General features: G+C 41.8%; 1 protein-coding gene across 2 annotated transcripts; it reads right to left on the reverse strand.

The window, feature by feature from the left end:
• Nucleotides 1–211: 211 nt before the first annotated feature.
• Nucleotides 212–26,105, reverse strand: CDH17 (cadherin 17). 2 transcript variants are annotated; one of them, XM_042036391.1, is made up of 18 exons: nt 26,018–26,105; nt 23,359–23,428; nt 20,586–20,684; nt 19,790–19,927; nt 18,014–18,152; nt 16,682–16,840; nt 15,817–16,016; nt 13,331–13,462; nt 12,327–12,477; nt 11,410–11,625; nt 10,045–10,121; nt 8,584–8,775; nt 7,126–7,370; nt 5,268–5,398; nt 4,114–4,350; nt 2,165–2,281; nt 1,942–2,058; nt 212–1,066 (listed from the first exon to the last, which is right to left on the reverse strand). In XM_042036391.1, exons 2-18 carry the CDS (start codon nt 23,401–23,403, stop codon nt 960–962), a joined length of 2,502 nt encoding a protein of 833 aa, XP_041892325.1. In that variant the 5' UTR covers nt 23,404–23,428; nt 26,018–26,105; the 3' UTR covers nt 212–959. The 2 variants fall into 2 exon arrangements, with proteins under 2 accessions (XP_041892325.1, XP_041892326.1); XM_042036392.1 differs by lacking the exon at nt 26,018–26,105 and having other exon boundaries at nt 23,359–23,686.
• Nucleotides 26,106–26,229: the final 124 nt, after the last annotated feature.

Below are 26,229 nucleotides of genomic sequence, written 5' to 3' on the forward strand. Positions count from 1 at the left end.
CAAATACATTTTACTGTAACTAGGATAGAAGTGGCTCCAGCAATCATTGCATCTTGTATCAGCTGGACACGTATCTCTCTGGCCTAAGAGCCATTTTTAATCTGTATTATGTGGAAGTAAGGGTTAAATACAGTAGATAACCAAGCAGCAATGGTTTGCTCTCATGCACTCTCTCCTTTTTTATTTATTTTATAAAATAAGCAGGCACTAAAACCTTTAAAGAACATTTTTATTCTTATCTAATGTGTAGGGGGCAAGAGCAATATTTGCAGCAGTATGATAAAACAGAATATTACCCAACTCCATATGACTCGGCATGGGGTTTTTAACTTGGAAATTGTAATGAAAGGCCATGGTGCTTCACAAACTGGTTCTACTCTGTGGATATCAAAAACAAAAAATTGGAAAGTCACACTGCTAGTAGAAATTCAGCATAATGAAAGCAGGCATGACCCAGGGCAGATTACAAATTGCAGTAAGTTTGGGACCTCCTTTGCTGAGAGTCAGAGATTCCTACAATTTAATGGGATATCTTCAAATGTAGCACAGGACTTTATTCCCCAATCTGATATTCAGTGACTTACTGAGTTGGAAAGATACAAATACGTGCAGGTTGACAAAATGTAGTCCTCTGTAAAGTCCATATTTACTTCAGCTCTCAAATGAAGAAGACTGGTCCCATGTATAGATCCCTGAAAGAGCTCAGCATTTGGTGTTGTCATGAGTTAACACTTCGGTCAAAGCTGACACGCTTATTAATGGCTGCTGCTGAAGGTTACATATGTTTCATGCTTTGTGACTAAACAGTATTAGGTACAAAAGTGAGGTCAAACCCCTGGGAGTCAACTTTTGCATGTCTTTATCCTCAGTTTGTGATAGTATACGTTTGGGCTTCGGAAGCTTCGAAGTTCACTCATTCACAACCCAATGGGCAGTTTTGTCTCTTGATGAAACAGTCATTAAGCCAGTCTGTCAAGTTCAGCTTTATCTTTTGCATCTTTGTGATCACCCTTTTCATTTTTCTCTTTGTATTTCATGTGGCAAAAGACAGCCCCTAAAATGACACCTAAAAAACAGAGAGTGTTTGTCTGTAAAGGGAAGAGAAAACTTTCTGAAAAGATGTACCAGCAAGGGCCGTGACACTGCGCTGTAATATCCACAGTGCTTTACCTCCTGAACAGAAGCAAACAGCTTTGAGGAAGAACCATGCAGCCTCGGACCAAGAGCATGGATCTGAAGTGCTGCTGGGCAGGATCAGATGCCTTGGGGCTCAGTGGCCTTCCCCCAAGAAGAACTTTTCCTCTAGGATCTGACCAGATGGCAAAGTGTCTATTTTAGCCCCCCTCCCTTTAAGCAGTGATTTGTCATGTTTGAGATGTAGTCCCCCTTTTATATATATATATACATATATATATATACACATACATATATATAATGTATAGCTTGATCTTTTAAAATCATAATGAGCTCGTTACACTGAACATAAATTTATTTCCTCTTTATCAGTGTTAGAATGAATATGAACCATGTAAACCTACAAAGCTGAAATAGGTGAATAAAATGATAACTATAAGCTACAGGTACAGATATTTTAAGTAGGAAGCTCCACTATTTTCACTATAATCTGGATGCCCACTATAATCAGCTCAAATCCCCTGACTGGCAGAGGGCAGTAAGTATCAATGAAGTGAAAATATGCTACAAGTACAGCAGTTTCTTCTGTCCTAACTGGTTGTTGTGCCATTGGATGTTTTTCTTATGGCCAAAAACTTAGGAGTTTGCAACCACCATGATACACAATCATGGGATCTTCCCTCTTTCACTCATTCTGCAACATGCATGACAAATCTTCACCCAACAAGTGAACTAGTGTCAGAAATGCAGCAGCACCATCATATCTCAGCAATCTGGCTTCAAATCAACCAAGAAGTAGTGACTTACCAATGATGAGCAGGACCCCAACTAGAATCCCAATTGCCTGCCCAGGGGTTGGCCAGGAGTGCTCACGGTCTACTTCGATAAAACATGAATTTTCACTGGAACACTTGCAGATGCTTACTGCAAAAGGAAATGCCATGAGGTTAGTGAGAAATTTAGTAGTCACATTTGGTTATTTATAAATGTAACTGCTGTCTTGAAATTAATAGTTCTGTGCATAGAATACCTTTAAGATTCACTTTGTTTTCCAAAGGAGGTTTTCCATTGTCGTTAAGTATTATTGGAACATTATACTCCTTCTCTTCAAAGTTAGCATGTTTTGGGGACAGGTAAGCGTGAGTAGCTGTAAGTGGGAAATGGGACATTCATGTCAGCACAAGAAAGAAATTGAGTTCAACATTCAGACCAGCTGCAAATATTCTTTTTTTAAAGGCTGCTTTGCACATGATAGTAATTCATGTTTTCCTCTATGTCTTCCAAGATCTCATTGGTTTGCAGATATTAAGTAAAAAGGGAACATCTGGAAGCCTAGTCTGGCTTTCAGCATAATATGACTATAGAACTTCCTTCCTAATTTCTAGACCAGGCCAAATCTGATCTTGGAAATGTAGTAGGACACACCATCCTTCTAGTGACCTTACACTGTCACATCTGAGACTCTTTAAAAACTGGAAAAGGTAATAATAGCCCTTGGAACCAGATCAAAGGTCTGTTGATGTAAGTATCTTGTCTCCAGAATAAATGGAGATTACGATGAAAAAGCAAGCATGTATTTTATTTTCTCCTAATGCACTCTCACCCTTCAAACATTTTCAGCTCAGGGACTTCTTGAGTAAGATGTAATTTCTTTCTTTGCACTTGTAGAAAATTTCTGCATAGACAACACCCTATTACAGCAAGTTCCCGAGTCAAATACCTCCTCATCCTATCTGCACTGGAAATAACTCCACAAAATTCACTTGAGGGTCCCAGGTTTGTTTATTGGAAGAGAGAGCAAAGGATGAACCTTTGGCCACCCTGACCATAGCATTCATAATTTTATATCTTTCTATTGTATTTTTTCCCTATTGTCTTCCAAGATAAAAGGTAGTAACTTACTTTGCTGCTACACTTTCTTACATCAAGCCACTCTATGACTCTGATTATCCTTGTCACGCTATATAAACTTGTTTCCTGTTATACTGAATTTTTATGGAGATAGAGAGACTGGAGTTCAAAATGTGAACAAATTATGGATTTATACAGGAGCAAAATGATGTCCTCAGATTTCTTCTCTGGTTGTTTCCTGGTAATTATCAATATTTGATCTGCTTTTCTGAACAGTGCTGATAAATTGATCTCACATTTCCCTGGAGCTGCTTACAGGTCTCCTTCATGACTCATAATGGCCAGCTCAGCACCCATGATTTCAAAAGTGAATTTCGGAGTCCAGGATTCACTAGCACCTGCCAATTTTATTGTTCAACCAACTCAGTCTTGGAAGAATGTTCTGAAATTCTTCACACTTGGTTCCTGCTCAAATAACTTTGTATAATGAGTAAACTGTGCCTCCTCATTGCGTAGACATCTGTCTTGAGTTATGCAGATCCCAGCAAAAATCTTTTGAAAAAACACAGGTGAACTCCCTTCACTGCAAGAGCTGACCATTTACTCCAAGTCCTGACTTTTAAATTACTATTTATTCTTTCATAACTTTAAATTTGTGGTAGCCCAGCTTTCTCTAGTGGCACAGTTCATCGAACATATTTTATTAATTCAGACAGGCTCTACCAGCCAAGCACATATTCATGTGCTTACTGTCCCCTTCAAAGAGCTCCATTCAGTTTGTGAGGCAGGACTTCCTTTTGCACATGAAATGTCAGAAATGTACATTTTGCAAACTGCTCTATTTCTTTTTCAGCAGTGATTTGTGTTCATTAAACACACATACATTTCATTCTTGCATGTTGCTTCTCTCAAAAATACTCATGAAATTATAGCCTGCAACATACTATGTTTTATCTCTTGCAAAAAATAATTAATTACTTTGGTGTTCTCAACAACCTATTTTTTTTCTACATGGAACACTGGATTTGCAATAGTAAGAGTGAAAAGTTCTGAATTCTGTAGTTCTTCTTATTTACCAGAGTAGCAAGTGAGTCCCATATCATTGTAAGAATGGCTGTATTAGCTTACCATTAAACGTTGAGATTTCCCAATTATTTCTTGTATTCATCTCATTCGCAAGGGAGAAAGTAAATTTTGAATAAAATAAGTGTTCATCAGCATCAGTAGCTTGAATAAGAGTTCTCTCTCCTCCACTGACCGGGTAGCAGAAGAAAGCAGGATAATCCATAGCTAATTGTGGACAGTTGTCATTCACATCACGTAAGTGTAGAATCAAGAACACTTTGGATTTCTGAGCTACATTATCTGTCAAGTTTAAGAGAATGCAAAGTTACATGCACATCTTGGATTTACACTCTGGGCTCTTTCATTTGCAGGTGTCATAGAGGTACACCATCAGGTAGGCAGTGAGAGGTGGTATTCTGTCTCAGGATGTCCTGAGGGATTTGTGGTAGCTGCCACTACTTTTTAACAAGCATGGCTTATTTATCACCAGTTCTTGCTAACTACAGAACATGAGCAAGGGAAAGGAGGCAGGTTGTATGTAGTAATCTGTCACATCCATCATGTCTGGCAACCAGTCACATCCAGTGACCAGCGCTCTTTGGAGCACTCTTAAGCATGAAATGCTTTGAGTTTTCCACCCCTCTTCTACATACAAGAAATGCAGGTCAAAATTGAAAGGTCCTAATGGCTGGAACTAGAAGTCCTAATATATTTCAGACTTAATAAAGTATTAGTTTTAATTATAATAAAATGAAATTCTGTAGAAGGTATACAGGAATACAGTATCATACAGTCACCCCAGGACAGAAAGTTACAAACTACTCTCCAGGTATGTTTTCAGGAAGCCTAACCATGCCTAGGAGAAAGACTAAACTCTTCATAGCTGTAGAGAAAAAAGTGGCAGAAAATATTAATACTGAAAACAGTGAAGAAATTCTAATCTTCTCTTTCTGTCATGTGGCTCAAGAAAATATAAGACCACAGCCGACTTCATGAAAGCTATTTTAATCCTTGTTATCTACAGCATCAAGATTTCTTCAAGAAATTTAAAATCTTAAGAAATATATACTTCTAAGGATACATCACAGGATGTATATCCAAGATTACATGTTCCAGTACTTTTAATGAGTTTAGTCATGGTAGGTATAATAATTCCTCATAAAAGAGTAAAGACAGGGGATTCCTCTGTGTGTATATTTAGTTGTTTCATCACTTACTTTGCTCTGATGCAACAACCTCTATTGAGTACACTTCTTCTTGTTCTCGATCCAAAAGGGAAGCAGTGTATACCTGTCCAGTGGCTGAATCAATTCTCAGCCATTTTCTCTTGTCACCTTCCAAGGAGTATCTTTGGAAAGATATAGGGGAAAAAAATCACATATACTATTCCAAATCAGGAAAAGATTCTGACAAAGCAAATACTTCTTTGTTGATTTTATGCAAGCAGCTTGATTACAGTTGTACTCCAAGAGAGGGTTCTTGAAAGACTCGCAGTACTACAGTGCTAGAGCCAACCAGAAGAGATTGACAGAGGAAGAGAGGCCAAAATCATCCAGAATAAGCGTGAGAGCAGAACTATGGAAATGCCACCACTACTCCAGCCTGTGTACTTGCAACTCCACTTTCCTTTTAAGTGGGGAACCTGGGATGGCACTGAGCTTTTAGTCTAGAACTGTGATTTGTCCAAACCCCATGTCCATCTCACCCCATCACATTTCCCACATCTTGGTTTTGATTGGGGAACAAGCCAAGGGCTGGGGGACAGAGGGACCAGCCAGGCACCCTATTGTGGATCAAGAAGGCGCCAGGACCCCAAGGTGAGCTATGGTGATTATCTTCTGCCAGTGTGGAGCAGCCTGTAACTACCACTGGGGCAGCCTCGGAACAGAGAGTGCTTTAAGCATCACCACATAACTGCATTTATATCATTGTTTAAAAAAATCACCAAGGTCTCTGGGTATTTACTTATACAAATTTAACCATGAACATATGACCCAGTTAAAGCACAGGCACTTGCTTGAGTAGAAGTGACCCGACCTTCTCATTCAATGTTTTTGTTCTTTCAGTACCCTTTACAGTAGAAAAAGCATGCTTGTACATCTTCTATTTTTTACACTTTTTACTTTATGCCCTTTAACCTATTTTTAGCAGAAATGTGGTTTATGTATATCTGAATTCCTGACATCTGTCTCTGTCATCATCCCCCAGAGCTTCTGGACTATGTGGCTGACTTTCAAACTGGTTTGACAGAAGGCCAAACATGATAAGTTCCCAAAAGTTAGGGACAAGTAGAAAGCCAGATGAGAAATCTCTGGGAATAAGAATCCACAGGAGGCCTAAGAGTCATATTGTGCAATTCCATTAACCACTTCATGTTTTGCTGAATTTTAGTTAAATTTCAAAAACTGTTTGTTTTGAGTTGGTCTGTTCAGCATTCTAGCTGGGAATTGTACAGCAAAAGTCACAAATAGTTCTTCTATCTGACTCTGCTGTGTAAGGTACATTTACACCATGCAACACAGCACAGAGCTTTGCATCCACAATAGAAAGAGGTGTGTCATTTCTGACAGCTAGGAAAGAAAATTAATTAATTTTCAATTGTAGACTTGAGGTTGTGTATTTTGGTGGAGAAAAAGTTGAGGTTGTGTATTTTGGTGGTTTCCTGCATGACATGAAAAGCAGCAACTCTCCTGCTGGTTCAGGGGTACCCAGTATATGCTTCATTTTATTGTTAAAGGCGTTATTGATAGGGAAACCTTGTTATTCTCAGACCAGCTCTACCTTTTTCCTTGTGATATAAATTAGCCTGCTTCCCTTGTGGTTTTCTGTTTCAAGGCTGATGTTTATCACAGCACAGAGAGAAGTCTGGTCAGAAAAGCACTGCCCAGAAGTCTGCTGCAGGTGGGTTGCTGGCCACCACCCCACCACACATCCACCTTCTACTAGGAGATAAGACTTCTGTAGAAAAAGTATTTTCCCACGTGCCAAGTATTGGGCATATTTTCCTTGCACCTCCTTTAGAACAATTTTTGAAACCTTAAATTCAATTACTTAATGACAGTCACTTTTTTTTACCGTACAGAATCCCCTTCAGGATCATAGGCCTCCACCGTCATGACCAGGGTATTGACAGGAATGTCTTCAGACACTTCTGTTCTGTAAATTGGCTTCCGGAAAACAGGTGGCTCATCCACATTTGTTACAAAAACTTTAAATGTGGTAAGAGAGCTTGAGTTGTACTCCACACTTGGCACCAGCGGTTCAGGGTTTGTGGCGTTGATCACCAGGTTGTACACAGGCATTGTTTCAAAATCAAGAGCCTGGATGAATTAGAAAAAAAAGGGGTCTTGAAGCAATGGCCCTGCTGCTGTGGGGAGCTCCAATGAGAAATTAGAAAGTCCCCCTCTTCTCAAGGAGGAGATTGCACCCCAGATACAGGCAAAATAAGTGGGAGTTGTCAGGAGAAAATGACACTCGGAATGGTAAATTTAAGTGAAACCATATGCCTGTTTAGAGGTCTCCTCACTGAATTTTCTAATAATGTTGCCACCTGCCCAACTAAGTTTAATAACAATATCCTGTTTACAGAAATAGTATTTATAGCTCTGTATGAGAAGGCCTCAAGTGACCTCCGGGTGCCAAAAGTCATGCAAGGGTTGTTACACCACAGAGTTTCTCACAATTGCCTCCTTGGGAAAAAATTAGGCTGAGGCTGATCCTGAAGATGGTCGACCACACACTGCCTCTGCATGTGCTTGAGCACACGAGCTGGATGCACATTATATGGCACCCCTTGAAAATGAGTGATGGGTTTTCTGGACCCATAGTCCAAGCATCTTCGAGAAGGCTAATTTCAAAGGGAGAGCAATATTGCTATTGAAATTCATGGATGCAGCAGAAAGTGTTCCTTATATGCCTGTCTCCAGCATTCAGCATATGGGCTGTACCACCTGCTGCAGCACACGCTGTCCTTGGCTTTGTCACAGTAATGTTTCCCTCAGCAGGAACAAACTGCATCTCCATGCTGACATTGAGTCATGCTGGCTGCACTTGTACTTCATTTTGCACAGGCCACTAATGGCCAGAGCGACTGCAGGGAGGAGAATCTGCCCTGTCACAGCCCACCACTACCACCACAGCCCCTGGAAGCGTTAGCTGGCTTTCTCTTGTCCAGAAATGGTGCTGCAAAAGCACTCAGTATCATTCTTTTTGTCTCTATGGTGCATAAAGACCTACTTCATTGGCCAGAACCTGCTCTGCTGGAGAAGCAGCCAGCAGCAGAGCCAGTGGAGGGAGCTGGTGGTGGTGGCAGATGGTGAAGGCACAGCAAAGGCAGGAGGATTGGTGTGTGTGAGCACTGCACAGGCACAGAGCCTGAGTCCAGCAGTGGAGCCTCCTGCAGTCTGCACCATGCTTAGGGTGTTCCCACCCCACCACCAGCCAATATTCCTCCCCACAAATCATTACCAGGGCAGATACTGTGTATGACAAATAAGTGACACTAAAGGAGAAGAATATAATCCATCTATTCACCTTGTTAATCTTGACGAAGCCTCGGTTTGTTTCAGAGTCTGTCTCTATGATGAACGTGTTGTTTGGATCTCCTTCCTTCACTTGGTAAATGATGAGGGAGCTCCCTGTGGCAGGCTCATCTCCATCAGTAGCTTGAATTTCTAATATCACAGTTCCTATTGGGATATTTTCTGCCACAGTCACATTGTTATACTGAAGAGAGAGAGAGGTCATTGAAACATGACATACCCAGCACCATTTGTGGATAAAAACTTCAGCACAACCACAAGCTTGCGACCCACATACATGGATATATTTTAATCCCCAGCAGCTACATGAGGGAGGGAAGCTTTTTAGCCACACATTTATCATAGGTGATGGGATCAGTGCCACTAGTACAGCACCAGTCCCAAATCTTTACATCCTCTGTCAAAACCAGCCCATGATCATGCAGCAGGGATAGTACAGCTCCTCTGCACCCCATGAGCACCCTGGCCACTCACTGTTAAATATTTGATTGCTTCATGCACCACGGGCTGTTGCCACATTGGCATCCCAGCTCTGCTAACTCTTTGATGTGTGCCCTCGCCCAGAAGCGTCACCTTGAGACCAGGTCCTGGACCAAGACCTTGAGGTGAGATGGTGCAAAACCTGCTATGCAGGCACCTTGTCTGCATGTGACTGTGCTGCCATTGCCACCAACAGAGAGCTGGGCAATGCAGTCTGCAAAGCCCAAAAACCAGCACAGCTTCCCCAAAAGGACACCTATTCCTGGTGGGCCAGGCAGTTCTCCTGAGCCCACCACCTACACGGCCTGCAGGAATGGTGGGAGCTGGGAGACCTCTGTGTAGGTACTTCAGCCACTCCAGTGTCTGTCAGGAGGCTTGGGCCATCTGGCAAAAGTCACGAAATGTCTGCAAGTCTCTGCCAGATGCCAGCACCTCCATCAGAGGAAAAGGCAAGAGCCTGACACCAATTCTGAAACCAGGTATGTTTTTGGGCATGGATCACAGGGCCACTGTTTCTGGTCAAACCATGTAGGGATTTTGATTCCCATTCACCTTCTGGCTGTTTTGGATACACAAGTGCTGTGTTTGTAAAGGTGCTCGGGAGATGCCAGCTTTTTTCCATTTAGCTGTTTGATTAATTTTAAAGCCTTTTCTTCCCCCTTTCCCTTTAGAACTTGCATTTCTGGAATAAACTGCTTTAATAGAATAAGTTCTTTCTGTACACATAGTTTTCCATTGAGAAAATTACCTTAGATTTCATAATTAGCTCTTAGTCTGTCTCCTTGCTCACTGCCTAGATAGAGCTTATATGCAGACTTGCAGCAATATTCTGCCTTTATTTTCACTGGTAGTTACTCTGTTATATGTTCTGTAAACAACTAGTTTCCCATTGACATTCTATAGACATTGAAGGCATGCTCAAACACTTGTCAAAAGTTATTGGAACACCCAAAACGGTGTCAAAAATACTCACATCTGAGTTTTCAAAGATGGGAATTTGATCATTGATGTCGATGACATGTACTTCCACGTCACAGATTGTTTGGAATCCTGCATGGAAAGAGACAAACAATGTCACACCAGCCATTCTACTGAAAATAACTTTCCTCCAGATGGGTTCACTGTGAGCAAAAAGCAGCACTGCCAGATTGTCCAATCTAAGCACTGAGAGAAGAACTTACCTCAGATATCTCTTAGTCAGTGACAACCTCACTCTCTATCTCACCATCGATCTTCCCAATTTCTTCAGCACTGCCCCATCCTGTTTCATTTCCCTCACTTTTTAAAACCATATCCATTTACCAGGATGATGATATCTGGGAATTGTGTTAGCCATCTCAGTATCACTTTTCCATGTCAAAAAGTAAGCCCTGGGTTGTGATGCTACCTTGTCTTCTTGGCAGGTCATCAAGCAGCACCATCAGTTTTGCTAAAGGCAGACTTAAACTTCAGATCCATGTAAATCTAATCACTACCTGAGCAGGGGCACCCTTAGCAATGGCAGGTTGTGATTTTAAAAGCATAATATATATAATATATCTGGTCATGTGCTATCCATATATAGATGGATTTTAGTGCTTTATGAACATACTTCATGAGCTCAAATTTATGGAAAATTCTAAACAACATTGTTTGGGTGGAATTCAAATAAGCATCCAAAACAAACCACCAGCTTCTCCTTCTGCAAGGTTTTCCATCATCTGCCTAAATGATGCCATTTCTTTTACAGACATGTCACACTACTTTTTTACATGCCTGTTCCTTCATGCACAAGTTTTGCCTGACTCTTGGGTCTCCAGCACAAAGCTTTGAGCTTTAGTATGGAGTTCGATTTCCTTTCCATTCAGTGAATCACAAAGAACTCCTGGGAATTTACATAAGGGACAAGATTATTTTTGAAGTTTAATTTCAGCCTAATTTTCTCTTAATGTTTTAAAATATTATCTGGACTGTCTGAGCAGCTGTGTTTAATTTCTTGATTTTTCTTTTTTTTCAGTGAAGTCCCTTTGAAAGACCTGGGGGAAAACCACAGTCATGATCTCTTCATTTTTTCCTCCCTGTGGAAGGAAATCTCTTACTGAAGTACTTGTTAACAAGCTTCCCAGTCTAGCCACACTCTGTCCTAGAGCTGGTTGTCTTCCATGCTTGCATTATGAATCATGATTAATCTCCCTGCATCTCAAGAGCAGGGCAAGTACCATGCCAGAGCAAGACAGCTCTCAGTGCTACTGTCTGTTCAGCAAATCCTCCTTGTCTCCCCACATCCCTTGGACACTGAACACAAGTGATGCCAGTGTGAACAGAGTTATTCCAATGTATAACAGCAGGCTTTACATACCTGGATCTGACACCAGGACCTTCAAGGAATACTTGGCTGAATCACGCTTGCTTAAGGAACGGCCAGTTAAGTGCAAATTCCCAGTGTCTTGCTGAATATAGAAGAGATTCTTTTCAGGAAATTCAGGTTCCTGACTTTGGATTTTGAACTGCAGACGAGAGTTAAGGGTGTCCTCCTCATCCATGTCCGTAGCAAACACGGTGCCAATATGACTTCCTGTAGCAGAGTAGAGATCAGAGTCAGAGAGAATGCAGTGGTCCTGTTTCTCCACAGAAGTACACAGTGACAACTGTGACACCAGTGCAAAGAGTAGAGCATCAATAAAAATGAAGCTGCATGGAAAACACTGAAAAGGACACAATCATTTCACTTCTGGGAGTTTTTCCTTTAGCATCCCAATGTGCTGGTTTTGGGATCAGGGCAGTTCAAAAGACTGTAACAGCAAACTCGTCAGTCCTGAAACCAAATGACTGATGTCAAGGCTTAGGACAGATTGTGGTAATGGTCCATTGAAGTCAAAGGCATTATGCTGGAGGAGCAGCTGGCTGAGGAAAAATGGACTCATACCACTTTAAGAACAGTATTTTTTTTCTATTAGTAATAAAAGGGATGTTTTTCTTTACACAGTCTAAGCAGTTATCCAAAACTGTGGTTGTGGGAAAATGCAGTTTTATGTTTTAAATGAAACAGCATTTTTAAAGTAGGTGTTTAGAGTCTGTCCTTCTCAGGTTATTGAAATCCTTTCCACATGAATTACTGAAGGAAAAACAGGGGGGTTATTTGCACAGAAGAACATTTCTCTAGGGCAGCCACATTTTACTCTTTGGGATCAGAATATCTAGCTTTATTCACACACAGCTGGAAACAACAACAGGACTGTAATGAGGTGTTTAAATTAACAGAAGCTCTTTTCTTACCTCCAATTTCATTTTCTTGAACTTCAATTACGGTGAGGGCCTGCTGGCACACAGGGGGATTGTCATTGATGTCTTCCACAATAACTTGAATTTGCAAAGGCTTATCCACCAGTTCTCCCTTGCTATCTTTTGAGACCACAAAGAACGTATACTGCAACAAGAATATAACTATTAGATGGTTTGAATGTCCACTGTGACAGTATTTTGCATTTAAGTATGTAACTATGGGAATATGAAATATCCTCTCATGAGTTTGTTCAGTATTTTCACTCTGTTTAAATCAGAACTCTTCCATCACCCCTTACTTTCTGAGGCCTGAATTCTCAAAAGATTTTAGAATTCCTTAATACTTCACTCCACGGTGTCCTTACTCTTGCAAAAATTTAGGACAACCAGGAATATCTCATATTTGCAATTTTGCAAATTCATCTGTCACATACGGAGAGAGAATTTATCCAGCATATCTGGTCTCTGACCTATGCTCTGCTCAAATTTCCTCCAAAAACAGAAGGGAACAGAAGATTTTCTGTCTAAAAGACTCCTAGATGGGTAACTTCAAGGTAACTTTACAGCTGCAAATCCAAGTTAAATTCTGCTTCTGGTGTGTAAAGATACCTGAGGTCCCCGAGGTCTGAAGTAAATCTGAAACATCCAGATCTCCTGCACTCCACAAATCCCACCACCTACCTCTTACTCGTGCACCTGCAACCCTGCCATAGCTCGTCCATGTTGTACACTGTACATATGCTGTGGGCAGTGTTTGCTATTGCCAGACCCACTGTAGGGTCAGAACCTGAAGGCAGTTTACAGTGTAGTAGTTGGATGAACTTTCACATCTATCACATCATTTCCAACCAAAAGTGACAAGAAACAAAGCTTTTATGTATTCTCCCCTTCCCCGTCCCCCTTCTTTTCTATTGAGCTTTCTCATATTTACTCCCACACCAATAATTAGCTTTCTGCTATGATGTCTGCCAACAGTGAAGTTTTATGTGTTTACTTACAGTATCCTTTTCTTCCCTGTCCAGTGGTTCAGTCACATAAATATCCCCATTCTTACTGATGGAAAATGGGAGCCTCGGCAGCTTTTCTTTTTCAAAAATGCCATAGATTATGTCTGGTTCATTTGACTGCACCTAAAAAAAACCCAAAAAATAAGTCAGCAAAGGAAGTCAGAAGTGTAGACTGAGATTTAACAGGGATCATTTCTGGACCACAAACAGAAACAATCGCATTCCTGTTAGCTTCATAAACCAGAAAATTAACAGTTTGGCAGGCTCTTGGGATGAACTGCAGAAAATCAGACTGATAATCTGCCCCTGCTCTCTGAATTGTGTGGTGAAGCCACTTTACCACAGTTTCTCCATCTGTCCAGATGGGCTACAATACATATCTTTTTATAAAAGGGTTTTGGGATACGGAGATAAATAGTGATTATAGGAAAAAAAGCATTATTTGCATTTGAATATCTTGATACTAATTATTTCCATCTCCTTACACTGTCTGTTCCTGCCTCTTGTTTTGTTTTATGTAATTCAGAGAAGTGGAAAACCAAAACAACACTAAATTGGGAGGAGCTGTCAACTCCCTCCAGGACAGAGAGGCCCTGCAGAAAGACCTTGATAAATTATAGAGATGGGCAATCACCAGCTGTATGAAGTTTAACAAAGGCAGGTGCCAGATTCTGCACCTGGGATGGGGCAACCCTGGATGTACAGACAGACTGGGGAACAAGAGGCTGGAGAGCAGCGCCACAGAAAGGGACCTTGGGGTCCTGGTTGGTGGCAAGTTGAATGTGAGTCAGCAGTGCCCTGGCAGCCAGGAGGGCCATCCGTGTCCTGGGGTGCATCAGGCACAGCATCACCAGCTGGGCAAGGGAGGGGATTGTCCCGCTCTGCTCTGCACTGGGGCGGCCTCACCTTGAGTCTCGTGTGAAGTTTTGGGCACAACAATATAAAAAAGACATTAAGCTATTAGAGAGTGTCCAAAGGAGGGCCACAAGGATGGTGAAGGGTTTGGAGAGGAAGCCTTAGCAAGGAGCAGCTGAGGAACTTGATTTGTTCAGCCTGGAGGAGACTGAGGGGAGACCTCAACATCCTCACCAGGGGAGGCAGAGGGGAGGGCACTGATCTCTCCACTTTAATGACCAGTGACAGGGCTTGAGGAAGCTCAGTTGGGGGAGGTCTATGTTAGATACCAAGAAAAGGTTTTTCACCCAGAGGGTCACTGGGCACTGGAACAGACTCCCCAGGGAAGTGGTCACAGTACCAAGCCTTCACAAGTTCGAGAAGAATTTGGACAATGCTCTCAGGCACATGGTGTGACTCTTGGGGTGTCCTGGACAGGGCCAGGAGTTGGATTCAGTGATCCTGATGGGTCCCTTCCAATACAGCATATTCTATGGTTCTGTGATTCTGTGAAAACAAATACCTGCCACCTATCTGTACATAGGTATATGCACACTCTTTACATTCACCGAAGCTTGTGATGCAGGATCTCTTCTGGGGTGCTGCACATTTAAAATGAAATGAAGTACACAGACTGTCAGATTAATGAAGGAGTCAGTATTAATGTTTATATTCTATATAGCAGCAACTGCATTTAATTTTCCCCTAGGCAGAATCAACATGCCATTGACTACCACACTAAATTTATATACAAGTCACTCCAAAATGGGTGCACCCTTCCACATTAGTCTTCCTTCCACCTGTTTTTGCTCTGGACTTCCTTGGGCTGTCACTGAGGCCAGTGGGAATAGCACCAAGCCAGTTACTCTTGTGAACAGGATCCATGGAATCCTGCCATGTTCAAGGGTGACAGCATTGGGGGTGTCATTGCCAAGGCATTTTTCAAAGTCAAGTATTTCTGAAAGGCTGTTGGACTGTTAGTTAATATGTACTCATGTATTGACTGCTATTGGTCTACAGTTATCAGCAAAATATTTTGTGCTTGAACTGTAAAAAGAGGAATACTGTGGGAATGCAGGATGTGAAGGAGGGTGTTTCAGTCTTTTCTAGGTACTTTTGATGTAGAAATTGTGCTGCATGATACAAAACTGGTCACAGCAGGTGTCCCTGAGTGTGGGGGACTGCCTACAGCAGGGCTGTTGTGGAGCTGGTCCCCTGCCCCACTCTTCTGCAGGTGGAAGAAGTAACCTCAAAATAAGTTCCAACAAACTCGTGGTTTGCTCAAAGCCTGGAGGACCTGGGACTGGATTATGCTCCCAAACAAGATCAGTCACTCTAGTGTTCATATTGACTGTATCTCAGTCACCTTCAAACTATTAACTTTCATACTAACAGAAAGTCAACGAGACCTCCACTAACAATCATTTCCACAGGATGCCATGTTAAAAAAAATAACTGTGAGGTGTCAAAGTCCTTCTGAAGAACCTGGTGTTGAATGCAGTGAGGACACCTTCACAGTTAGTGGGGAGGAAACAATTGTGCGTCACAAGAAGTTGTTCAGGGAGTGTGGTCACGGAACCTACCTTGCTGATGTTGACAGGGTGGGCCTGGGTTGAGTTTTCTTTGATGTGGATGGTGGGGGGAGCTTTCCACAGGCTCTCCCTCACAGTGATGATCACATCAACACTGCTGGTGAAAGCATTTGTTGTCGTCCCTGCCATGTCCTTCACAGAGACAACAAGCGTGAAGGTGTCCTGCTTTTGAGGATCCAAGTAATAAGAGCCTAGAGACAGAGCAAAGAGTCAAGAGAAATGACACACAGGCTGTGGGGGTTGTTCATCTGCCCGTTGCCTCCAACATGCACTGTGGTTCTTTAACTGCTTCAGACTGACTCCTTAGATGGTCCTTTGTAACAAATCTCAGCAAACCACTTCCTCTGGCTCCTCTGAACAATGCTGCATAGCATCATGTGGATGTAATCATATGGGGCCTCTGTGCTGTGGTCTCATTTTGTGCAGACGCATCACTGAACAGCCCTCACCCCACTTAGGCACTTGTTCAGCCCAACAGAGTAGATGGGTGTTTCTAAATCACTGCAATTTAGTTGGGATCACATGGCCAGCTGAGTTTTCTCTGCATTTTTCATGTTACTGCTTTTGGGTTTCTAGATTTCAAGGCAGAGAATTAATTCCAAGATATCTCACAGTGAAGGCCAGAGGATCTGTCTCTCTTCTCAGTGTACTTTTAAATCTCAATCTCCATTTCTGCTAGCTTCCCTTGAATTTCGTGAGACAAAAAACAAGTTCGCCAAAACCAGGGCTTTAGTGGAGAGTGTCCCACTGACCACATTTATTCAGAATGTAGCGTCAGACCTGTGCTGTTTTTTTGTTGCTATGCACACCCCAGAACTCATGCTTGCTCTTTGCAAGCAAGAATCTTTTTACATACCTGTCCTGCTTGGTGAGATTGCTCCAGTTACATTATCAATCTGGAATAGCATTTCTTCATAAGGGTTGGGAAAATGATGGAGAATGCTGTATGACAGATGTGCATGGGGAGTTGTAGGATCATCGCGGTCAGTGGCATGGACATACATGAAGGGCTTGCCTGTTTGGGTTGGAGAAGTAACAGTGGTAAAAGAGGAGACTGAACCCCAACAGATAATCCATTCAAGCAGACCTCTCAAGCCAGGAAGGCAACTTACGGGGAGCTACCATTGTTCCGTAATGCATCTCTCACAGGAAGCCATATGTAGAGGTTACACTGCTGTATGCCATCCCACAATCAACCCTCCACCAGCTCTGATTAGTAGGATCACAATAGGTGTGAAGACCAGTTGATGAAGAAGGTGACAGAGTTAAATCAGCATAGAGCTATCTATCACACAAGAGTGCCTGAACCCAGAATTAAGATCACTGGTGTCTCTCTTTAAGGCCACTTTGTAGTTCTTACACAAATCACTTTAATCCAAAGCACCTTGATAAAAGTGGCATACAGCCTGAAACACAGATACAATTAAAGAACAATCATACAGTGAAAAAAAAGTGGAAATACGCAGTAATGTAACTCAACTTTTACCTTTTGAGCACCAGTGCAACATTCAAAATCTTTTTGACTTGGATGCAGTTAAGAATATTTCTGACCCCATGGAGGTTTATGTGCACATTCTTTAGCAAAAGTTTCTTCTTGAGTCCATAGTTACAGCGATAACAGCTGTATGAGTCCTTAGTTTAATTTCCAAGACATCTCAAACTGCTCTTTGATACTTGCATAATTCCTGGACTGGATCACTGCAATCCATAATCTAAGACTTCTAACTGCTAAGGTTCAGCTCATGTTCTAAGAAGCATCAGTCATGGTGAGCACATACCCCATATCTACCCTGGCACTTTATTTCACAGATATGTAAAGATTCACATAGTCTTAGCATTCCCTTTCTGTACAGTGTTTGGTAGCCTTTAAATTTTAAACCCCTTCTAGCATAAGGGAGTTGTTTTCAGTGCAATGGAGACAGCAGCAATATTTACCTGTTAAGTGATACTTGCAAAAAGTACTAAAATATATTTCTGATTGCACTCATCCATTTACACCACATAGTGGTCACCTCTTTGCCCTTTCATTATATTATAGAGGCTTTCATCCTGATTTTGTACAGTCCTATGGGAAGGAAAATGGATCATTTTCCATCTTATATAGCACCCACTTTACCTTCCTGCTTAATTTACCTACCTTCCTATTACCTATAATATTATTATAATATTTATTTATGCTGATAATTACCTGGACGGGAGTTCTGCCTCACTACTCCAAAGTACTTTGTCTGGTTAAATTCTGGTGGGTTGTCATTGATATCGTCCACATATATCGTAACAGCATTTGGACCTTTAACTACGGTTCCACTTTCATCCAGACTTTCCACCTGATTTGAAAAAAAAGGAACAGCAAAGAAATATTTTCATGCAGATAAGTTAAAAGGCATAAATTAATATCAGGATGTCAAATGCCAGGTCATTCTCACTGTGATTGAAATCTGGTGAGAGCCATCACTGGGTAGTTCCACATACAAGGACAAATTTGCCACTGTAGCTCCCTGACAAAATTTTGCCACAGTATATAATGCCAACAAAAAAAAAAAAAAATAACCCACTCCTGCTTCTGATGACCCCTTTCAGAGGACAATTTCCCACTTCCAGTTTCAGCAGACTACTTGTATTTTTGCACAGCTTAGAATTCATGTTTTTCTTTAAACAGAAATATATACTTTCTAACAAACAAGGAGAAAACCCAACATGATATAGCATTTATAACTAATTGCTATTATATATCAGGTAAATAGCTTGCTATAAGGGTTAGTAAAGAAAAATCAATTCTTATTTCTAATTACTTTTTTCCAAACAATTCAACTCATTTTACAGCCTTCTTTAAAGCACCATCTGTCACACTTCATTTTGTTTGCACATAATAGATAAAATAATGATTATTTATGCATAACCAAGTATAATTTTTTTGTTTTGTCATCACTTCTTGTTTATAAATGATCCACATGCTTAGAGTTATTAACTTCTGGGTCTAGAAAATTGTCCTCTCTAATTCCAATCCAAGGGTGCTTTAGAGCTGAGACCATGAAACCATGAAACCTGACGTGTTAGACTTTTAGAAAGACAGCTAAGTCTAGCTAAAAGAATCATCATGTACTTTGTCTGTTCAGATATTGATCCTCTCATGATCATCTACTTCTCAGCTGCTAGTGCCTCAGAAAAAGACAATATCATTTTGGACATAGTTTAAGAGCACAAGGCTATACTGAGACCCAAAGACTGTCTATCCACTGCCCCATTCTCAGTAGTGTTTACACCAGTGAGATCCTCATGAAAAGGGTGTAATAGCGCACAAAGTTCTTTTGTCCCTTAGAGTCTAACATCTGCCAAACATCTTTCTGCTGTTATCTGACAGAGGTTAGATCTGTGCCTCTCTGCCTAAATGTCTTTTACTCACACTGTTTCACAGAGTTACAGAATATTCTGAGTTGGAAGTGACCCACAAGGATCATCAAGTCCAACCCTGAAATGAATGGCCCATACAGGGATCAAACCATTATTAGCACAATGCTCTAACCAACTGAGCTAATCTCAGTTTGTCACCAGATATATTACAAGCTTTCTATATGATTACATCAGTTTATTTTTCCACTCCAGACATGGAATTCACCTTATCAGTCTTCAGGAATAACAAGAGAAACTCATTCATGAGGCTAGATTTTACTTCAGTCAAGTATTTCCATCATATTAGGAGAGGTAAAGGGTTGGTGCTGGCATCACAATTTTTGTTTTCTCAACATCGCCTTCCTCTGCAAAGGAGCGTTTTCCTGTTCAGTCTTTCAGAACTACAAAACCGTGTGTCTTCCAGCAAATCTTGATATTAAAAATGAAAAAGCTGCCTGTAAACTTAGGCAAAACAAAGAATTCGGAATTTCAACAGGTTTCTATTAATATCAGGTTTACCAAAAGAGTGTGAATGTGAATACTTCTCCCTTCCTATTTTTCATTGAGTTTTTACCTGCAGCTTGTGCACTTGTTTGGTCTCCCAGTCCAGAGACCCATTGATATACAGGATGCCTGACTTCGGCTCGATGTCAATAATTCCAGCTTTTTCACCAGATATTCTGAAACTCACAGCAGGTGGCTCAAGTGTGAACTACAATGGCAAAAAAAAACAGAGGGAAAATTCATCTCTTTTTTTCTGCATTTTCACCATAATAAAAATAATTTCATGCCTTTGTGACTTTTAAAATCTATTGCAAACAGTGTGTTTGGCTGGGAGAATGATATTCCAGAGTCTGCTCAAACAAATCTGCTCTTGTCTGATCCTCAACAGAGGAATTTTCACATTATTTCCTGAATGCTGCAAGAAATCCCAACTGCAACTTGTTTCCAAAGCAAACGTCTGCTTAGGACAGGGCTTTGTCTGAGCACAGGAATGGAAAAAAATGACACACATCCTCCATTTGCCTGGGAGCTGGATCTGTCCTTCTGTGGTTATGGCTTTGGGAGGAAAACCTCAGAGTCAAAGGAAAATGATGACACAAGTTACATGGAAAGAAATTCTCTAGGAATGCCGATTTTATTAATCCCTGTCTTAGAATATTCTCTTAAAAATGTGTTTGGGGGGGGTTGTCTCCTGCTCTTTGCATGTAGACTCTTGAATTCCCAGAGAGAGGAATTAAAAATTAATTTCAGATCCTCTCAGGGGACTGTTCTTCCCACCAGCACAGAGGACTACGCTCTGTATGTGGTCTCTGTGTGCAGGCTATGGGGTTTTTGACCGGGGTGGATAACACGAGACACTTGATCACCTGGTGAAGGATGCGTGGACCCCCTCCTTCTTGAACAGAGAAGTCCGTGTCCTTCAGAGGCCCACTTACAAGCAGGCCCTCCAGATTAAGCCACATAGCCTGTGTGAGAGAGAGAGAGGGATGAAGGAAAGCAGATGAGGGATGTCTGCTATCACCACACACAAACAGCAGCTCTCCATCACTGAGCCTCCTGCAAGTTATTTTGCTATAGAAGAATGGTAGAGACTCCTACAGGTTTGCACTGAACATCTCCAGCTTCTTTAGTGTACGTAATTTTTAAAAGAAGTTTGATTTATTAATTAATTTGAGAACAAAGACTTGTGCCCTGACCTTTTCTGACCACTATATAATTAAATGAGATTGGATCTGCCTTCAAGAGCAAACAGAAGAATAAAATAGATGAATGTAGACTAAGAGCAAAAAGGGAATTCATAAAATTATTGCTGGATCACCTCTGTGTCCCCAGCAGGACCATCCACATCCCATCCAGAAGCCACAAAGTCCTGTGACAACAAGTGTATCTGGAAACCAAACATCACATCTGGGGATGGGGAGGAGCTGTGGCTCACCTTTTGTAATTTCCCCAGTAAATTCAAATCTTTTTTTTGTATGGGAATGAGGTGGCCCTCCCTGGTTCCCCTATGCCACCCCCCTATGCCACAGCCATCTGGGCAAGCCACTTGAGCCCTGTGCCTTCACATCAATTGCAAGTGAATGCAAACCACAAAGAGAACAAACATGTCCTTCTGATCTTTGGCTTTTACCTGATGGCAAAAATGTCATACAAATCTGTCTCAGCCTCTGTTCTCTTCCTAATGGCTAGCACTGTCTTAACATAATGGTTTTTTCTGCCAAATTTTTATGAGTTTTATTATCACACACTCCCCAATGCCCATAGACCTCCACACTCCTGCCCTAATATTTCAGGGCTGTTCTTGCTTCCAAACAAAAAAGCAAAGCAAAAATCAGCCTCTCAGGGGAGCATTTGCACACAAGAAAATTCACACTGTGGTTCAGATAATTGACCTGTTTCTTCAAAGGCCAGACCAAGCTCCCCCAAATTCCCTCTCTCAACCTCCTATCTTGACAACACTGAGGAGCTGCCTGTCAGAACTAGGGCTCCATTATTTGTCTGCACAGGTAAAATTTCTTTTCTCCCACAGTAAAAATTAATTTATTTTGCTTTACAAATTTAGAGTATCATTGCCACCCTGTCCATCACCCCACAGAGTTGAGTGTGTGCTCTCTGCTGCGTGACTTTTCCTCTGGATCTGATCCTGTTGCTGCTGGGACAGCCATTCAATCTCTCGCAGAAAAGCACAGTCTGCATATTACCAAGGGAAAGCTTAATTCTGGCTATGACAAAAACACAGCTAAGTTCAGCACAATTTACCCTAAAGCACTGCTCTGTGTGTGTGTGTCACAAGTGGTGTTTCAATAATTCCATATTCCTCCTAATAATAGCCAGAGATACTGCCTCCCTCGCCTACAAGGCTTTGTGACTCCTTTTGAAAATGGGAAAAGCAGAGAGCTGGGGAAGGAGAGGGAGGGGTGCTAGTGAACACTAGTGTCAGCAGAAGAATATCAAGAAATGCCATCTGATAGTTATGCATCCAGGAAAATTCACTTTGCAGCTACCTTTTAATATTTTGCCAAATGCTGACTGCTGGCCTCTGCCAGGACCCTGAATCTGACCTGCTATGGCTATTCCCATGTCACACAGGTTGGCACAGCCTGGCTCCTGGAGGCTTCTCCCAGGGCCATTTTGTGGACAGATTTTTCTTTATCATGTTCCCTGCCATGGAGGAGCAAAGGCTGATGCTATAAACCCAGCAAGTTCAAAGTGCAGCCTATGAAACAAGTCAACGATATCACTTCTGTTGATTAAAATTACTTTATGTGGACCATAATTATCTCCAAATATATTTCTACAGCATGAATCACTACTCAGGAATTGAAGGGGGAAGAGGTTCTACCTCTTGGCCCATATCCATTGGCATCCCTTCTGAAGACGGCTATAATTCTTGCAGAGTGGCTTCATGGGGGGCCAGCACTGCCACAAGAAGCCGCTTGTGATATGGGAAGTGAAAAGGAGGTGCTCACTCACCCCTCAAGGTCTCCATATTCTGAGACATTTTTTACTGAACTTGAATTTGACTCATTTTTTCAATCTTTTCTGTTAATTTCAATTGTGAAGTAGAAGTCACCACTGCTATAGCCTTTACAAACATCAGTAAATCTATTGAATTTAATACATAAGGTCCATAAAGAGTATAATTAATATATTTCAGTTCCAGAAAATCCTTTGAAAAGGGATTCACATAGACCAAATAATGAGGATACATATTTAACGGGAAGTTTATAAACTATGAGCTGTTACGTGTCTTAGAATACATTTAATATGTCAGCACATGTATGGATTATAATGCAGAACACATGATACTCATGTCTTCACAATTTGGTGATTTGTGGCAGTATTTTTAAATCTTTAATATTGGAAACAGGGATATCTAAAGAGGAAGCAGAAGCAGACACAATAAGGAAAATGGTGACTTCTAAGATTTTTGAAGTTTTTTTCCCTAATGACTGAGATGTCTTCTTAGCTTCCTGTGGGGTCACACACATGTTGCAGGGACACACTCCCACACTCAGAGTTACAGCTGCTCTGCTGGCACCACTGCCAGCCTGACCTGCAGGCTGGCACACCCCACGGAGCTCAGAGGCTCGCAGGCAACCTTTGCCGTTTGCTCACAGATAAACAAAGGAAACTCACCGAGTGAATGAGAAGCAGAAATTGAAGTCCACACAGCTTAAGCATACTGGAATATGCTTTGCTTCAGCTCCTGCAAAGAGATGACAGTCACTTTAACCCCATAGAGTTGGCCCAGTCGATTTGCAAACTAAGGCAACAGCTGAGTTTTCCTGAAGCTGCAGGGAGAGAGCTGAGGAGTGAGCCCCGAAGGAGCAGGTGCAGCTCTGCCCGTCAGAGGCGAGACCACTGGTGCCCCTGGAAGGCTGTGACCATCAGGTCTGCGCCTAACAGTGCAAGAGATGCAACATGAGAGCCCCAAAGAGTTGTCAAAGATTGAACAAAAACTCAAGCCGTGCAACCACACTGTTACAATGATTCTGTCACGCAAACGCATTTTCATTTCTGCTGCACTGAAAGCAATGAGGCGTTCACAGGAAATGCTATAACCACTGGACAAAAGTCTTGCAGAGACTATCCTGAGGTCTCTGCCTTCTGGTTCCAAAAATCTGTTTCCTGCAGATTGCAGAGGCAAAGGAAGTCTAAGGTGTCTGCACCCCCTAAAACAACATGGCTACTGGAAACAAAATTTCCAAGTCCAAGGAGCACTCTCTGCCTCAAATTTCAAAGAAATGTTGAGCACACACTTCTGCAATTTGTGTTAACATCCTCCTGAAAACTAGATGGCTTTCTCAAAATTAAATCCTATTTCCTCACTGCTTCTAGATTTTAACAAAGAGCATGAGGCCAGTTCTGGAAAGAGGTGAAGCTGGCGTATTGTGCTACTATCTTCAGTGGTGCTTCATGTTATATGGCTCAAACCTACAGGTATCCTTCCACAGCTCTGTCCCATGGAGGCCCCCAAGGGGAAGAACACAGTGTGGAGGCACAGCTCCCTCTAGATGCCTTCCTGCTCGTGCTTCCCATCACACCATTTTCCACCCTCCTTTTCTTTCCTCGATAGCTAAACGAAAAGGGAAACCTGTAAATACAGAAATTGCTACCCACACTGCTGTTCTCTCCAGCACGCATTCATTCTAGGACATGCCACAGGACTTTATCATCCAAATCCCATTCTGAGCTGGGTCATATTGTGTGTGCAATTACACCCTTTGAAAGTACTGGGCTCTTTCCTTGGGCTGGAGCTGTCTGTGTGGGTACTGGAAGAAAATAATACGATACACTTTTGAAACCAGAAGTGATCAGGAAAATCATTAAATTTTTCAGGGGCCAAAGGCTGAAATTGAGCGCCCTGTAGCTGCTTGGCTGTGATGCCTCCTTAACAGGTCCTTCATAGCCTCCCTGAAGCCAGAGGAAGTGGCACAGGCAGGGCAGAGAGAAGGAGAAGACACTTTGAACTCTTGCTGATATTCTGGCAACACAGTCAATGAAAATTCTTTTAGTTCATCTACCTGTACAACAGCCTCTCCCCTCCCCTCCTGCTGCACTCTTCTGAGTATATTGGCCAGTTTCAGCTGCACTTAATAGCCAGGTGGGAAGTTCAAAAAACTCATTCCTTATTAATTTGGGGTGGCAGGTGGGACAGAGTACCCAAGGTGTGCCCTCTCCATCCTGTAAGGCTGCAGTCTGTGCCCAGGGCCTCCCTGCAGGGTTTTTTCTGCCCCTCTGGAGGAGGTACAGCTGGAGGTGCCCCTTTGCCAGCCAGTGGTGCAGGAACACCAGGAAGGTGAAAATACTGGGGGAGGCCATCAAAAGGGAGGAAAAATCGTACGGGGTGGTCTGGGGTACCAAACCCTACATTCAGGGAAAAGAGAAGGAGCAAGATCTACTATGGAGAGGAGGAAGTTTCAGGAAGGGACACATCCAGCCCTACTTTAGGGGACAGAAAATGCTGGAAAATTAATTCCTAAATGTGGCTTTTTCATGGCCAGGTTATCCTGTCCAGATCTGACTACCAAATGCAGCAGTGGAAATGTAACCATTTCACAATTTGCATGACATGTGCCTTTGATGTTCCCTTCTCTTTAAACATAAGCATAATTTCCTTATGTCATGCCATTTGCGGTGCCTGTTGCAAGTCTTGATCAGTCCTTGAACATTAATTTTTGGCTGGAAACTCTTACGAAGTCTCATGAAACATCTCACTGCCAAGGACCAAAGCCCCAAAATCCGTACTCCTCTGTCACTCAGAATAGAGTTCCAATATACATAGATTCATACAAAAGTTTTCAGCAATAAGCAGTTTCAGGATTAAAATAGCATCAGCTTAACTAAAAGCAGCTTGAGATCTGGCTGAGGACTGGAGCCATATTTTCTCCTTCATTTCTTAGTTTCATCTCAGTGCTATATCCCTAATAATACCTCACAGTTCCCATGACTGAAGAGAAATCTCTAGGATAACCATCATACAAATATTCCAGCGACTTTCAATAATAAACATTCAGAGAACAAAGAATATTCCCGGAGGTTAAAGATCAGTAACAATCATGAGTATTTGGTTCCATGGAAAAAAATATTATTTTCTTTAGTTGATTGATTTCAGATGTTCAAATTCAGCAAAGAGAAAACAGAGGAAATTGATCCAAATCAAATATAAACCAGATTAAGCCTTAGCACAGCAGTCATCCATTTTACAAGGACAGCTGACACTGCCTGAAAATCCTTTAGCAAAACCCTTGCTTTTAAAATCTTTCTGTGAAATGTCTGTTAGATCATCCCTTACCTGTAACATGAAAAGCTTATTTTGCTCTAAAAATGCTCCTTTCTTTCAGCTGTGGGAATCACCTTTGCACAGGTTGGTGATGTCTGTCTGTGCTTATCCAGTTTACAGTCCCTCAGATTTGCCTTCAGAGTTTCAGCAGCTCAAACATTAACTTCATGGACAATTATTGATTCTAATGACTAGGTGTGGTACGAAATGGCAGCCCTGTAAGG

Source organism: Corvus kubaryi, unplaced genomic scaffold, assembly GCF_017639235.1.
Source record: "Corvus kubaryi isolate FWS band 111438036 unplaced genomic scaffold, C.kubaryi_AGA036_p1.0 37385, whole genome shotgun sequence".
In the NCBI taxonomy this organism is placed as follows: Eukaryota; Metazoa; Chordata; class Aves; order Passeriformes; family Corvidae; genus Corvus; species Corvus kubaryi.

Coding starts and splice junctions, on each gene's coding strand:
- CDH17 (XM_042036391.1), bottom strand. CDS start 23,403: ATGCTTAAGCTGTGTGGACTTCAATTTCTGCTTCTCATTCACTCG. Junction 20,685..23,358: donor TTCTGCTTCTCATTCACTCG/GTGAGTTTCCTT, acceptor TCTCTCACACAG/GCTATGTGGCTTAATCTGGA. Junction 8,776..10,044: donor CCATCTTTGAAAACTCAGAT/GTGAGTATTTTT, acceptor CTCTCTCTTCAG/TATAACAATGTGACTGTGGC.